The 16,992-nt window shown below is 37.0% G+C and overlaps 1 protein-coding gene across 1 annotated transcript in view; it reads left to right on the top strand.

The window, feature by feature from the left end:
• PPP3CC (protein phosphatase 3 catalytic subunit gamma) overlaps positions 1-16,992 on the top strand; it is a 104,021-nt gene that overhangs the window by 64,357 nt on the left and 22,672 nt on the right. Inside the window, exons 5-10 of the mRNA XM_034661279.1 lie at positions 2,516-2,661; positions 4,484-4,623; positions 10,121-10,198; positions 10,281-10,375; positions 14,484-14,609; positions 15,269-15,340. Of these exons, the coding sequence (XP_034517170.1) occupies positions 2,516-2,661; positions 4,484-4,623; positions 10,121-10,198; positions 10,281-10,375; positions 14,484-14,609; positions 15,269-15,340 (657 nt within the window). The remainder of the gene's footprint in view (positions 1-2,515; positions 2,662-4,483; positions 4,624-10,120; positions 10,199-10,280; positions 10,376-14,483; positions 14,610-15,268; positions 15,341-16,992) is intronic.

The raw sequence follows: 16,992 nt of genomic DNA, 5'->3' as shown, positions 1-16,992 counted from the left end.
ATACACAGCAGTTGTTACTCAGCCATAAAATGAATGAAAGCTCTTCCTGTTTGTGATAACATGGATAGACCCAGAGGGTATTATATTAAGTGAGGTAAGTCAGAGTAAGACAGATACCATACGATTTCACTTATATGTGGAATCTGAAAATCAAAACAGAAACAGACTCATAAATACGTAGAGCAAATATGGTTGCCAGAGGGGAAACAGGTGGGAGAATGGACTAAATGGGTTAAGGTGATTAAGAGGCACAAACTTCCAGTTAGAAAATAAATATAAGTCACAAGGATGGAAAGTATAACATAGGGTATATAATCAATAATATTGTAATAACTATATGATAAGGATATATCCTATATCGCCACTTATGGTGAACATTACATAATGTATAGAATTGTTGAATCACCATATTGTGCTGAAACTAATGTGACATTGCATGTCAGTTATACTTGAATTAAAAAAAAAAAAAACTTCTGCCTATACTGAAGTTTAAGACTCTTACAGAGGACTTTTTTATTAACATTGGCAACAGAGGGAACTCTGGCTCCAAGAATTTTCAGAGAAAAAGTTAATCACTGGCCACAAACAAAAGGAGTTGGGTTTTTTGGTTTTTGGTTTTTTGTTTGTTTTTACTTTTCTCCTCATATAGACTTTATGGCCAATATGGATCTGCTTTTGCAACAGCCAAAATTTATAGTGTTGAAATAAAAAGCAGAATATAAGGATGTAGTTGTAAGGAGATGCAAAGATGCATAAGGTGTGGCTCTTATTAACTTGGTTGTCCTAGTAGAGTTAGCATATGTTGTGAAATAGATGATCTTAACTGTGGTCATGGTAATACAAAATGCTCTGAAGTTTTTAAAGGAAACTGCAAACTCCCTTAATGCCCTCAAACGTTGGCAATAAAGAGAAGATCCTCACATTCAGGAGTGGAAAGTCTTATAACCTCAAATATGGTCCCTTTATTTATACCTACCCTTTAGGAGCGTCTTTCCAGACATTTCTGCCATCCATGTTCTGTACTCTGGCCCAAATCTGGACCATTACCCTTCACTTTATTCTCCAAAGTCTTGCCAAGACCAGGCTCTGATACTTAAACACATCTTTTCTAAAAGCTTGAAAATTACAAGGAAGTGAACACAGAAATAATTATCAACTAGATAGTCTGACTCACTTGCTGTAGCTTTGTTCTCTAGGTCCTGTAGGCTTGTCTCATCTTCACAGAATTTTGGAAGAGAAGGAGCTCACAGTTTGGGGGCCTGCCTGCCTGTATGACCCCTGGCCTTCTCTGCAACAGACAACAAAACTTGACTTTATGAAATCCAAGGCCAAGGAAGAAGAAAATACTCCCTTTCTCTTTAAACTAAAGCCATCTTTCAGCTTTCCATCTCTTACTTCATGAGAGATTCTTTCTGGGTAATTGTGGACACCCCACCTGCTCTGTCCACTGGAATGTTTCCTTGTTCTTTAACCCCAAAATACAATTCATAAAGATGAACGTTTTTATATAAAATAGAATAGGGACAAAATTTGCTTAAAGATCTTAAAAATCATAGCAAAAGATTATTGACATTTTATCGATTACTCTTAAAACTTCAGTTTCCATTTATGTATCTTCACTACCCCCAGGGAGTCTTTTTAGACCCATCAAAATATTCAGGCTTGCAAGACTACCATGGGCCATATTGGCATTTATCTACTTAGAAGGATACAGTCCAGGAACAGGGGCAGCACCAGGCATCCCTTTTCAATGGAGTAGTCCTCATAGGAGTGGGTATAGCAGTGCCTTTCACCTCCCCCTCCAAGTCACAGTTCAGGTGCAGGGAAACAGTATCCATATTGGGCAGATCAGGGAGGCACTGTGGCTTAGAAGCCTCATGTAGCACAGTTGCCCGTATCGCCCCTAAGAGCTTTATTGGTATAGATTCCAGGGTCCCACAGGGACCTACCTTGAGTCATCGCACTCAGAAGTCCAAAGCTATAGCTACCTACCAGGTAATTGAGTAATTTTTACCATAAGCAATGTTTTCTTTTTTTTTTTTTTTTAAAGATTTTATTTATTTATTTGACAGAGATAGAGACAGCCAGCGAGAGAGGGAACACAAGCAGGGGGAGTGGGAGAGGAAGAAGCAGGCTCATAGCGGAGGAGCCTGATGTGGGGCTCGATCCCACAACACCGGGATCACGCCCTGAGCCGAAGGCAGACGCTTAACCGCTGTGCCACCCAGGCGCCCCCATAAGCAATGTTTTCTGATAACACAGCTGATATTTACCTTATCAGGTTTCCAAGGCAACAGGGCTAGAAAGTTAATCCAAGGTCACACTTGTCTTTAGAGGAGATTTTGTTTACCTTTTATCCACAACTTTTCAAGAATATTTTTATAAAGATGATTGTTTTCAAATTTGCATGAAATAAATGGCTTTGAAGTAGCTTCATAATTTTCTGTCCAATATCCATTTTCATATATGATAAATTTTAGCTTTTCTTCCTTTGACTGTTTTTCTTTTTTGATAGGTCGAATCAAATATTCTGAACAGGTGTATGATGCGTGTATGGAGACATTTGACTGTCTTCCTCTTGCTGCCCTCTTAAACCAGCAGTTTCTGTGTGTACATGGAGGGATGTCACCTGAAATTACTAGTTTAGATGACATTAAGAAAGTAAGTAATCTTTCATTAGTCTCATGGAGTATATATATTTTTAGTTTTAGTTTTTAATATAGTCAACTAATATGCCTCTATTGCTGAAAATTTTTATGTACAGATAATCAAAAGTAAGAAAGTGGAAATCACCTGTGATCTCATTATTGGGAGACAACCACTGTTAACATTTGGCTAAATATCTTCCAGAAAATGTCTGTAAATTTTAATAAAATCTGTACTTTCACCTACTGGAAACATAACCTGTTTTGAGTATAGCCCTGAAGCTTTATATTATGTAGCAATACGAAAGGAAGGAATCAGGGTTCTAATCCCTGTCCTGTAATTAATTAATTAATTGTGTAATCTTGACCAAACCACTTAACTCTTTTTTTTTTTTTTTTAAAGATTTTATTTATTTATTCGACAGAGATAGAGACAGCCAATGAGAGAGGGAACAAGCAGGGGGAGTGGGAGAGGAAGAAGCAGGCTCATAGCGGAGGAGCCTGATGTGGGGCTCGATCCCATAACGCTGGGATCATGCCCTGAGCTGAAGGCAGACGCTCAACCGCTGTGCCACCCAGGCGCCCCCAAACCACTTAACTCTTAGTCACATTTTCTTCTCAGAGAAATGAGTACAATGGATGGTCTGAGTACTTCCACCTCTGAAATTCACTGACTTTGACGTTTTAGATGATAGAGTTTAATTGCTATACATTGTGTGAGTTGGTGATTGTTATTTTCAGAATTTTCTATAATCAGTCTTTTTTTCACTTCTGTTGTTCTACATTATCATCTTTTCTCTACCTTTGTATTCTTCTACCTGTCTCATGTAGGTACTGAAATTAAAGGTTTTTCTGTTTATAAAACTTTTCTCTGAATTAAAGTTACTCTTCTCAAGGTAAGAGGATATGCCTATATTTCTGCTGCCTTATGGTCTTTAAAATAACCAGAATTTCTCTTTTATATTTTAAGTCTTGAATTTTGCAATTCTGAATCAGCTGTATTAAAAACCTCCCCTTTCACTTAGTAGAAGTCCTCAGCGATTTTAGTTACTGGTTTTGTCTTGGTTTTTATGCTACTAACCAGAGCAGCAGTGACGAAAGGCTTAAATTAATAACTTACATTGAAATGCCTGCACTGCATAGAATGGAAAGGATGAAAGTCCTATACAAAATAAAATTAGAAATCTCCCTTGGAATGAGGTACAACGAACAGAACCATTGCAAAACCTTTCCTGCTCTGATGGTAATGTTAGCTCACCTAGGCAGTTGAACTTTACATAGCCTTTCTCAGTAATAGTATATCTCCATAGTGGTTGATTTCACATATGAATTAAATGAGTACTGCTTTTAAGACTAGGACATAAAGGGGGCGCCTGGGTGGCTCAGCCATTAAGCATCTGCCTTACCCATGATCCCAGGGTTGTGAGATCGAGCCCTCCTTCAGGTTCCCTGCTTGGCGGGAAGCCTGCTTCTCCCTCTCCCACTCCCCTTGCTTGTGTTCCCTCTCTTGCTGTTTGTTTCTGTCAAATAAATAAATAAAATCATTAAAAAAAAAAAGACTAGGATGTAAAGGAGTCCTTTTCTACAGTATGGTTAGATAACAGGGATATTTATAAAAATTTATTTCAAAAAAAATAATAAAAACTGTGTATCCAAATTTGTTAAGTGCTCATTTTCTTCCTGAAGGAAAAATTCTTTATGGGGCTTGCTGCTTTTTCTCCTAATACATTCTTGTGGATGGGAGGGTTTTGTTTTGTTTTGGTTTTGACCCATACCAGTTTTCAAAAGCTCTTTCGCCTTCATGATTTTTCTTCTTTTGGCTTTTGTGTGTTTTCTAGTTAGATCGGTTTAAAGAACCTCCAGCCTTTGGGCCAGTGTGTGACCTGCTTTGGTCTGATCCTTCAGAGGATTATGGCAATGAAAAGACCTTGGAGCACTATACCCACAACACTGTCCGAGGGTGCTCTTATTTTTACAGGTAAGCTAGTCCTCAAAGTTATAAGATTAGGAAAGGCAATTATAATATGAGTCATCATATTATTTATAAGTACTTTATATCTCTACTTTGTGTAGTATAAAGACTTAATTTTTTGCTTAATAGAAGGCAGAATTTGTTTACTTTTTTAATATTTTAATAGGTATTATGTACCCTCATAATATATATGAGTACCTTCATTAATACCTAAGTGTAATATACTGAACATGATTGAACAGAACAGAACATCTGCAGTGCTTAAATGTTATTTTCTGACTCTAAACGATCTCGATTATTTGTTCCCAAACACCTTTGAGCTTTTTTAAAAATAAAGATTTGTTGGCTGTTCTGCCAGAGATTCTGATTCAGTGGGTCTGAGACAGGAAGATCCTGTTATTTTTTTAAAAAGCTTTCTAGCATTTGGAACCACTGCTATAGGCAAAGATATAAAAAGAACAGGACATTGTGAACTAAGCCCAGGACATTTCCTGGAAGTTGGCTGTTGTCTTAAATCTCGTATGTGAGCTTTTATTGTGTTCTGCCATTCCAAAATAGGGAAATAGAGGTTTGAAGTCTAAATTTTTTTAATCCCAGTATTTTACTGTGACAAGTAATGCGTATATTTAGTTCAAATCTCTGTTAATTGCCTAGATAATGCATTTATTAAATGAAACCCACATCTAATAAGGAAAAAGCCTTAATATTGCCATAGTTTTAACCTTCTTCTAAACAACCTCGTTTTAATCCTTTCTGAGTCATTTAAATTTTACTTCTCTTTTTTAAAAAAATTTTTTGAAAGATTTTACTTATTTAATTTGAGAGGCAGGGAGAGTACATGCACTTGCTGAGCAGGGGGATGGGCATAGGGAGAATCTCAAGCAGACTCCACACTGAGCATGGAGCTCAACACAGGGCTGGATCCCATGACACTGAGATCATGACCTAGCCAAAACCAACAGTCAGATGCTTAACTGACTGAGCCCCTAAATTTTACTTCTCTTTACATTGCTTAAAATAAAGAGCACGTAATACCCTCTTATTGTTTGTACAGCATAAATTGGTATGATTTCTTTGGAGATGAGCTTGACAACATCTGTTGTAAATGCCCCGGGCCTTTGATCCAGAAGTTCTTCTTCTTCTTTTTTTTTTTTAAAGATTTTATTTATTTATTCGATAGAGATAGAGACAGCCAGCGAGAGAGGGAACACAAGCAGGGGGAGTGGGAGAGGAAGAAGCAGGCTTACAGCAGAGGAGCCTGATGTGGGGCTCAATCCCAGAACGCTGGGATCACGCCCTGAGCGTGAAGGCAGACGCTTAACCGCTGTGCCACCCAGGCGCCCCTGATCCAGAAGTTCTCTAAAGTGTAATCCTGTGGCTATACAATTGGTCCTCGTTATTTATGAATTCTGATCTTCAAATTCGCCTGCCTGCTAAGAATTACTTGTAACTGCAAAGTCACCACTCACAGCACTGTCACGGTCATTCAGGCACGCACACATGCAGAATGATGAAAAATTTGTCACCCCATGTGAGCTTCTGACTGAGTCTAATAAGGAGCTGTTTTGCCGTCTTGTTTCAGCTTTCATGCTATAAGATTATTATTATACCATTCTTTTTGTGGTCCATTTAGTGCAATATTTTTCACATTTTGTATTGGTGATTTTGCTGTGTAAAATGGCCCCCAACATAGTGCTTAAGTGCTACTATTTCTACATGTAGCACAGTCGTTAAGCATCTGCCTTCGGCTCAGGGCATGATCCCGGCGTTTCGGGATCGAGTCCTGCATCGGGCTCCTCCGCTGAAGCCTGCTTCTTCCTCTCCCACTCCCCCTGCTGTGTTCCTTCTCTCGCTGGCTGTCTCTCTGTCACATAAAAATAAATAAAGTCTTTAAAAAAAAAAAATGGTTGTGATGTGTCTTACAGAGAAAATACAGATATGTTATATAAGCTTTATTTGGGAATGACTTATGGCATTATTGTGCATGAGTTCCATGTTAATCAATCAACAGTGTATGTTAAATAAGATGTTCTTACACAGAAGCACACATAAAACAAGGTTATATATTGATTGGTTAATTAAAATATGACCAGAGGCTCACAGGACCCTAACTGTGTATTTTCTCTAGGAGCAGTGGTTCAGTTTTGACTAATGTAGTATTTACAAGTTAACTTTATAGAACACAGCTACTGCAAATAGCAAGAATCAACTATGTAGATGTGCAAATGTGTAAAATGTATATACAGTTGACCCTTGAACAACACATATTTGAACTGCACAGGTCTACTTAAACACGGATTTTTTAATATAAATAATATAGTACTATAAATGTGTTTTTTCTTGCTTATTTTTTCTTGTTTAACATTTTCTTTTCTCTAGCTTACTTTAGTGTAACAATACAGCATATTATACATAGAACATATAAAGTATGTGTCAGTTGACTGTAATGGGTAAGTCTTCTAGTCAACAGGCCAGCTTTTGGGGGAGTCAGAAGTTACATACATGAGGGGTGCCTGGCTGGCTCAGTTGGTAGAGCATGTGACTCTTGATCTCAGGGTTGTGAGTTCAGGCCCCATGTTGGGCATGGAGACTACTTAAAAAAGTTACATACAAGAAAAAAGTTATACACAGATTTTTGACTGCGTGGGGAGTCAGCAGTCCCCACATTGTTCAAGGGTCAACGGTACGAGGTTAATCACCACTGTATTACTTATGATAAAAATTTTATTTTATTTTATTTTTTTTTAAGATTTTATTTATTTATTCGACAGAGATAGAGACGGTCAGCGAGAGAGGGAACACAAGCAGGGGGAGTGGGAGAGGAAGAAGCAGGCTCATAGCGGAGGAGCCTGATGTGGGACTCGATCCCGTAACGCCGGGATCACGCCCTGAGCTGAAGGCAGATGCTTAACTGCTGTGCCACCCAGGCGCCCCAAAATTTTATTTTTTTTAAGTAAGCTCCACACCCAGCAAGGAGCCCAACATGGGGCTTGAACTCACAACCCTGAGACTCTGAGATTTAGAGTGAGATACTTAACCAACTGAACCACCCTGGTGCCCCTATGATAAAAGATTTAAAACAACCTAAATGTTCAATAGAAGACTAGTTAGTTAAATACCTTGTGGTATATTCAGTCAATGGAATGTGCCACACTATGCAATGAAGCTATTTTTTTAATAAAAAAAAAAGAAACAAACCCTTTATATATGGATATAGAATACAGGCATACCTTATTTTATTGCACTTCACTGTGTTGCACTTCATAGATACTGAGTTTTTTACAGATTGAAGGTTTGCGGCAAATCCTGTGTTGAGGAAGTCTCTTGGGTATTATTTTTCCAACAGTATTTGCTCACTTCATGTCTCTGTGTCACATTTTGGTAATTCTCCCAATATTTCAAAATTTTTCATTATATTTATTATGGTGATTTGTGATCTGTGATTACAACCATTGAAAGCTCAGATGATGGTTAGCATTTTCAGCAATAAGGTATTATTTTTAAGTTAAGGCATGTACATTATTTTTTTAGACATAATGCTGTTGCACACTTAATAGACTACAATATAGCGTAAGTATAACTTTTATATGTACTGGGAAACAGAAAAATTAATTTGACATGCTTTATTTCAATATTTGCTTTGTTGTGGTGGTCTGGAACAGAACGCACATCAGGGGCTCCTGGGTGGCTCAGTCTGCTTTTGGCTCAGGTCATGATTCCAGCGTTCTGGAATCGAGCCCCACATCAGGCTACCTGCTCAGCGGGAAGCCTGGTTCTCCCTCTCGCACTCCCCCTGCTTGTGTTCCCTCTCTCGCTGCCTCTCTCTCTGTCATATAAATAAATAAGATCTTTTAAAAAAAACAACCCACAGCATCTCCAAGGTATGCCTGTAGAATATCTTTTAAAGGATACTCAAAAGAAACCAGGAACATTGGTTGCTCCTAAGGTAGCTGGAAGATAGATCTAGGAAGAAGGGAGGCATTTAGGGGTGTCTGGCTGGCTCAATCAGAAGAGCATGCAACTGACTCTTGATCTTGGGGTCATGAGTTTGAGCCCCACATTGGGTATAGAGATTATTTTAAAAAAATAATGAACTTTAAAAGAAAGAAAGAAGAGAGGCATTTCACTGTATAACCATTTGTATCTTTCAATTTTATACCATGTGAATGTACAATCTATTTTAAAAGTTAATTTTTCTAGTAAGCATAATAAGAAATAAAGATTTAAACATAAGTAATTGGGGCGCCTGGGTGGCACAGCGGTTGGGCGTCTGCCTTCGGCTCGGGGCGTGATCCCGGCGTTAGGGATCGAGCCCCACGTCAGGCTCTTCCGCTGTGGGCCTGGTTCTTCCTCTCCCACTCCCCCTGCTTGTGTTCCCTCTCTCGCTGGCTGTCTCTGTCTCTGTCAAATAAATAAATAGAATCTTTAAAAAAATAAATAAATAAATAAACATAAGTAATTAACACTTGGATAATTCTAGGATAATATGATATTCTCCATTCTCCAGTTTCTTCTATCAGGTAATTATTTTTTTTTTCTTCTCTTCCTCGCCCCCCCTCCCCAGGAGAGAGGTTGGGGGAGGGGCAGAGGGTGAGAGAGAATCTTAAGAAACCTGAGTGGAAATTAAGAGTGCGCCTGAGGTGCTTGGGCACTGACTCTTGGTTTTAGCTCAGGTCTTGATTTCAGGGTCATGGGATCCAGCCCCGCTGGACTCCATGCTCAGTGCAGAATCTGCTTGAGATTCTCTCTCTCACTCTCTGCCCCTCCCGCTCGTGCACGCTCTCTCTCTCTCTCTCTCAAAATAAATAAATCTTAAAAAAAAAAATAGAGTCGGACGCTTAACTGACTGAGCCACCCAGGCGCCAGAACCTATCAGAATTTTCTAAATGTAGAAAGATAATAATACCAAGAGAAAATGTTAGGAGTAGATGCAAATATCAGACCTTTCATTAGAATACAGTTGGGTGTAATATTTGCATCTATTCCTGAACTATCCCTGCATAATGTCACCTTGGCGTTGGTATTACCCGTGAAGCTGTGAGTAGGTTCTTTAACTTTTCTAACAATTTGATAATTTTAAAATTTTGTGTTCAGTTTTTAGCACCTAATCTCTCTCTCTCTCTCTCTCTCTCTCTTTTTCACACACAAACACACACACACACACACACACACACACACACTACCTTGGTACTTTTTTAAATAATAGGACAAGAAAAGTTTTGGTGTTATGTTAAGGGTTAAGACAAAAATTAAAAGGTAGGGGAGCTCTTTTCCTGTCCTAAGGTTGTGTGTTATCTGCATATTTGATCTGGAATGAGGTATATTAGTGAAGTGGAAAAGCAGTGATGATTGCTAAGCCATTAATAAAAGTTCGATGGTATGTCAAACCTATAATTTTGAAACAAATTCAACATTATAATAGCATCTTGACTTTTCCCCTTCCTCCTATTAAAACACCAATTGTTTTAGTTCTGGGTTTATGTTTTCTAACTTTCTTTTTCAGTTACCCTGCAGTCTGTGAATTTTTGCAGAACAATAATTTGTTATCAATAATCAGAGCTCATGAAGCCCAGGATGCTGGGTAAGTTATATTAAAACTGTACAAGTTATCACTGCAGAGTTTTTGCCTTTTATATCAAGACAGACTGTTATCTCTCTTCCAGGTATCGAATGTACAGGAAGAGCCAAACAACAGGCTTTCCATCACTCATTACAATTTTCTCTGCCCCCAATTACCTAGATGTCTATAATAATAAAGGTAAAGGAATCCAGTGATATTTGAGTTTGAATTTGTGAGTAAATGTGAGCTCTAATTTAATTATATGTATATGTGTGTATTTTATATATAAGAAAGGAGGTCTTGATTGAAACAAAGGCCAAGAAACTTAGAATTTGGGCTCCTGCTTGGTTTTCATTTGCTAAGGATTATTGGGCTCTTTGTAAATATAAATAATGATCATAATAGGTCTGATGTATACTCCTGAATCAAGGTATAAGAATAAGGGCACCAGGGTGGCTCAGTCAGTTGAGCATCTGGCTCTTGATTTCGGCTCAGGTCATGACCTCATGGGTCGTGGGATTGAGCCCTGAGTCAGGCTCTGCACTCAGTGGGACTGTTTGAAGATTCTCTCCCTCTGGGGCGCCTGGGTGGCACAGCGGTTAAGCGTCTGCTCTTGGCTCAGGGCATGATCCCGGTGTTCTGGGATCGAGCCCCACATCAGGCTCCTCCGCTGGGAGCCTGCTTCTTCCTCTCCCACTCCCCCTGCTTGTGTTCTCTCTCTCGCTGGCTGTCTCTATCCCCGTCAAATAAATAAATAAAATCTTTATTAAAAAAAAAAAAAAGATTCTCTCCCTCTGCCCCTCCCCCCAACTCCTTCTCTTTCCCTCTCTCTCTAAAATAAATAAATAAATAAATAAATCTTTTAAAAAATACGTATGAAGAAGAAATTATTTCAGGTTCAAGTTAGAATAGTTATCATAAATTATTATTTCTGGTAATTTATTTGTAACAGTACCTCAATAAAATGTCACTATTTGGAGTTTAAATGTTTGTAAATATTAAGCTGTTTTTGCTTTTCTTGAGGAATGGTACAGGGAGATGAATACTGTACAAAAAGTCAGGAAAATCATTTTAGTCCAAGCCCTGCCAGAAACTAATAGTGTGATTTTAGGCAAGTCACATTGTTTTTCTAAACCTCAATTTCCCATATAAACGAGAGGATTAAATATAAATATTCCTTCAATCCAGCAATTCTCATTCTAAGACTTTATCCTATGGAAATTTTTATTTTTACATTTGCCCAATGTGGGGCTTGAACTTATGACCTTGAGATCAGGAGTTGCATACTCTACTGACTAAGCCGGCCAGGTACCCCCAAATCTTTTTTTTTTCTTTTAATTTTTTATGTTTCATAGTTTATAAGTTTTGTATCAGGGCAAACTTCTCTGTAACATGCCTCTAACTATTTTGTTGTTTATGAAGTATGACTATAAAATAATAGAACTTGTATACAAACATGCCAGAACGTATATACCCAAGTGAGTATTGTCCCTTCACAGTAGTTACCTTGGGAAGCTATTTGCTTACTCCAACAATGCTGCCATTGTTCAAAGCGTGTTTGGAACCCCTCTTTTGGCATTGCCTTCAGAGTCTGCGACACATTCTTTTGATTATCCTCAGTGATGGGAAATCTTCGTCCTTTGAGGGTGGATTTGATTTTTGGAACAGCCAAAAGTCATTTGGAGTCAAGACTGGTGAATAAGGTGAGTGATCAAGCTAGATGGTACCATTTGGGGTCAGAAACAAGGTATGATTATAGGGTAATGAGACTGGTTTTTCTTGTGTTGCTTATAAAATGGGTCTGGAGGTGATTCCAAAAGAGGAGTTCCAAAAATGTTTTGAGTAATGGCAGCATCTTTGGATTATATATACGGTAAGGCAGCAAGGTGTATTGAAAAGAGCACTAAGCTAGGAGTCAGAAGTTCTAGTCTAGTCCTGCTTCACTTTTAAATTCACAGCTAACATGACACTTAATTTCACATTTAACAAGACACTTAACTTCTCTGAGCCTTGGTGTATCATTAAAATACCGGTCATATGGGGTTGTTGAAGATAAGTTGGAATACTAAAAATAAACATTAAAAGCATCCGTCAAACTAAATTGCTATGATACTATAACATTTTACTGTTATTGTGCCTAGTGTGATTATATCAGAGGACCACACTCATCTCATATATAAGGTCTGGTGTGTTTGTAGTTGGTGGTTTTTAAGTCTCATTACTTTATAGTCATACCTTGTATATGCGGCTGGGGAGTCAAGTTTAAAAGAGGTCCACAGTATACTTACTATGTAGCCTGTTTAAAGGGAAACTAAGGAATGGCACATCTCACTTCAGCCTGATTTGAATCAGTCATCTCAGTAGCTTATGTCCATTTTAAAAAACACTTCTTCGACCTCAGTTCTCTCCCAGCCGTCTAGTTTTTTACATCTCGTCATTCTTTTCTGAGTCTTAGCTATCCCACAACACTCTGCTTCTCCCTAACTCCATTCTTTCTTACTTCCTTCTTCCTAATATTCCCAATACGTTAGAGACTTAGCTTTCTTCTTATTTCTTCCGTTATGAGTGGTATGTGCTGCTTGTGTTGGCAGCTTCTTCAAGGACACTTCGTGGCCCTAGTGTTCATATTTGTGATGGAGACATTCCCTTCTCCCTTGTGAGGCTCACTAGGAAGTGTCTGTTGACTGCACAGTGGATTATCAGTGCGCTCAGCTGAAACCTGCCACCCAACACAGCAGTCACTCCACTCGCTCACTAAATGCCCACTCGTTTTCTGGCCGGCTCTAACCTGGTTTTGATCTTGATTATTCCTTTAGTGAACTTTTAAGTCACAGTCCAGTCTACCAGAGTTTTCTATTGGCTTTGACATAATTGATAACTTTATCTTGAAACATTCTTACTTTCCTTGGTTGTTTCTCAAACTTTTTTTTTTTGTAGGAAAAAGACAGAGTGGTATATGAAACAGTATCTGCTGGTACTCAGATACTCCCCATCCAAGTACCTCTTTCTTGAAAATGACAACCCTCTCCTCCTTTTTCTCTTTCTTCTTCCGTTGCTTTTCTTTCTTACATATTGGTACCAGGAAGTATTTCTTAGTTCCAATGATTATGGAAAGATCCTTAGTCATGATTTTTAAAGATTTCTATTCCTTTTTCTTGTGTCCACTGGGAACATACCCAAAAGCAATTTTTTATGCTCTCATTTCTAATCATCCACTGTAAAGACCCACCTCTCACTTCTTTTTCCTGTGTAAATTGAGGGAATTGTTGAATAATTATGTTCATCTAACCTAAATAAAATATATATACATGAAAATAGTGGGACATGTATATTATATCCAGTGTTAGGTTTTTAAGAGCCAGAGATCCTACTTTAATGTATTTTCTTTATAATCCATGGTATACATTTTAGACACTCAGTAACTTAAATTTTGAGTCCATGAGGCTATCCTTCAATAAGCAAAGGAAAAGGAACCAGGAAATGACCTATATCTGTCATTTCTGAAGTACTTCATACCCGATTCTATTTATGATCACAGTGAGACTAAAGAGAATAATGCAGACAACATTGCAGTGCTCGTGCTCACGGTGAAGTCTAAGAAATTGAATTTTAAAACTTTTAAAGTATGAAGAAAATTAGTTTGGTACCAAAGCATGTGTACAAATACATGAACTGGTTAAGTTAAACATTCATACGGTGCTAACAATATACTGACTCTGTATAGGAGAGATGGATATTTTTTAATCCTCTATATAATATGCAGAGATGATTTAATCTACTTTTGAGCCATGTGAATTGCTCCAAGTTTACCAGCTGTATCCCCCACTATGAATTGATAATTGCTATGTTATAAACTCCCAGAGAGTTTATAAAATCATTGGCTTTGGATAATGACTAGCAAAACAGGCTGTGTTCACTTAATGAAAAATGTTTGCCTTCAAAAGAGACCTGTAATTGTAACCATTTGGCCTATAAAGGGAAATTATGACAAAATTTTTCTATGTGGAACCTGAGATTTCTTTAGATGGTTACTGTGCAGTGACCCTTTGAAGTTTCAGAGCTCAGTTTCTTTTGTACTTTATTATATGAGATCTTCAGGTAACTTTGTTCTTTGGGATAATTCTTAAAAGAATGAGCTGTATAAAATGCTTCACGATTTTCCATCTGCTCTTAAATACCGAGTCCGGCACTTACAAATGGAAAGTAAGTTCATGAATTCTGTTTAGTTGGTACACTGCTGTACAAAGCATACCATTTGCCATGTCATGTTCCTCTGTGCCAGATTTTCCTACTTTTTCCTTTTTAGCTGCTGTGCTAAAATACGAAAACAATGTCATGAATATCAGGCAGTTTAACTGTTCTCCACACCCCTACTGGCTTCCAAACTTTATGGACGTTTTCACATGGTCTTTGCCATTTGTTGGGGAAAAAGGTAAGAGAACTGGACGATCATTTGTCTTAATTAGTGATGGAGCACACTTACATTTGCATGAGTCCCCTGATGGTTCAGAAATGTTTTTCTTAAACTGAAAGAAGTAAAATAAATAAATAAATAATAAAGTTATTAGAAGTATTTTCTAATTTTCTTTGTTCTCTACAAAGATTTTTGAATGGCACTCAATTGGTTTTTATTTTATTTTTTATTTTTTTTAAAGTTTTAAAATTGCTTTTTAAATTATAGTTCTAGTCAGTTGTGCTTTTCTTGTAAATTTCAATTTAAGGTAGCTATCCTACTATGATCAGGATGTTAAAATAACATAAGTCACTATACCATTCCTTCAGTGATTTCTTCAGTGTTAAAGAGATTTAAATAGGAAATGGTGTCCTGTAGAATTTTATTTGTGCACCTGTACAAATAAGCCATGCAAATGTAAAATAAATCTGTTGGGCAAAGACCTGGTGGCTTGGCTTCTTTGTAAAGTGGGAGGAAATCCTCTTTATAATTACTCTTAATAGCATAATGATAAATTGTTTTTGTCTGTTTATTTTACATGTGTGTTTACTTAGACATCCACATCATTTTAGAGAGAGTACCTTAATACATTTTGTATACCTTGTATACATTTTGGGTCATTTTGTCTTCTCATATAGTCACAGAGATGCTGGTTAACATTCTCAACATATGCTCTGATGATGAATTGATTTCCGATGATGAAATTGAAGGTAAACTTGCCTTTTTCTCATTTGAACTAGAAACAAAAGTTTTGGTTTTTGTTTTAGTGTGTTTTGAATAATTTTCTTTGTCTTACTAAAAAAGAATTGTGTTCATTACAGAAAAATAAAATTTGAAAAATACAGGAAACTATAAATAAGAACAAAAAAGTTACCTGTAATCCTACCATCTCATAGATATCAGCTGTTCACACCTTGATATAATATTGTGTTACCTGTCTTATATCTTTGCATATATTTTCCCCTCTTTTTCCTTTTTAACAAAAATTAGGTCATTAGTATCATAAACATTTATAGTTCTTTATAGACTAATTTTTAACAGTTATCTAGTTGTCTTTTTTGATGATTTTTGTTTTAATCAATCCTCTGCTGTTGAATATTGGACTTTTTCCAAACTTTTTTGTTTTAAAATCCTACAGTTTTAAACATTCTTATAGATAAATCTTTACACATTCTGTCAACAACCAGTATTTATTACATGCCTAATATATGGCAAGTACTGCTTAGGTCCTTGCATGCAATAAGCTTATATTCTAGTGGAGGGAAGACAAGCAATAAATAAGTGCAAGTCAGATGTTGATATATGGTATGAAAGAAAGGGAAGCAATATTAGGAAATTGAGAATAACATTTTCTTGATTATTCTCATGGGATTAATTTCTAGAAATTGAATATCTGTCACTTAGTACTTACAATTTTAAATCAGAAACAGGCAACCTCTAGAAAGGCTGTACCAGATTACATTTTTTGTGTATGATGCATAGTTCACAGTGCACTCTCCAATACTGTTTACTATCATTTCTATAGTCTGGTGTTTTTTTTTAATTTTAATTTGTATTTTTATAACGACTAATGAACTTTTTTTTTATTGACCACATGCATTTTTCTTTTGTGAATTGTCAGTTCATACCTTTTGCCCATTTTCCTACTGGGTTATTATCGTGCATGTTTGTTTGTTTTTTCTTTTCTTCTTATTGGCCTATAAGGGATCTTTAATAGTAACATTTTGTTATATATGTAGCCATGTATTTTTTTTCCTGTGTGTTGTGGGCCATTTTATTTTAAAGATAGGTCCTAACTTACCTGAGAATGCAGAAGATTCTGGAAAGATGGTGGCACCAGAGTTCAGACCTCTGGCTGTCTCGTTTTCAAAGCTCTGTGCTGAAGTGATTCATTCAACTGTTAGGATAAACCATCCACATAGTGGAAAAAGCCTAGCTTACTTTGGGCAGATAGAGGGGAGTCCTAAACATAGTTATGTTTTAAATTGCACATTGAAGGTGAAGAGCAGATGGAGCATAGCTTGTGAGTATCTTTATGTATGAGATAGGAGATCGCTATAAGGAACCAGTTCTTCTCAAGGAAATAATGCAAACAAGAGAAAATTCAAACGAAATAAAGAATTTTTAAGTTAGGGGAAGATGAAAGATAAAAGAAATAGATCTAGTAGAATTTATATTCAAATCTAGGTGGATATGGAAATTATTGTGAACTCTATTGTATGTACTAAGAAAGGATTCTTAATTACCATAAAGATATGCTTATAAAATTATGCCAAAAGTTATATATGGGAATATATATTAAAGTATTGTCATAATAGCAACAGATTCAAAATAATCTAGGGGCGCCTGGGTGGCACAGCGG

This window comes from Ailuropoda melanoleuca, chromosome 5 (genome assembly GCF_002007445.2).
Source record: "Ailuropoda melanoleuca isolate Jingjing chromosome 5, ASM200744v2, whole genome shotgun sequence".
In the NCBI taxonomy this organism is placed as follows: Eukaryota; Metazoa; Chordata; class Mammalia; order Carnivora; family Ursidae; genus Ailuropoda; species Ailuropoda melanoleuca.
This window is presented reverse-complemented; position numbering and strand designations above follow the sequence as displayed.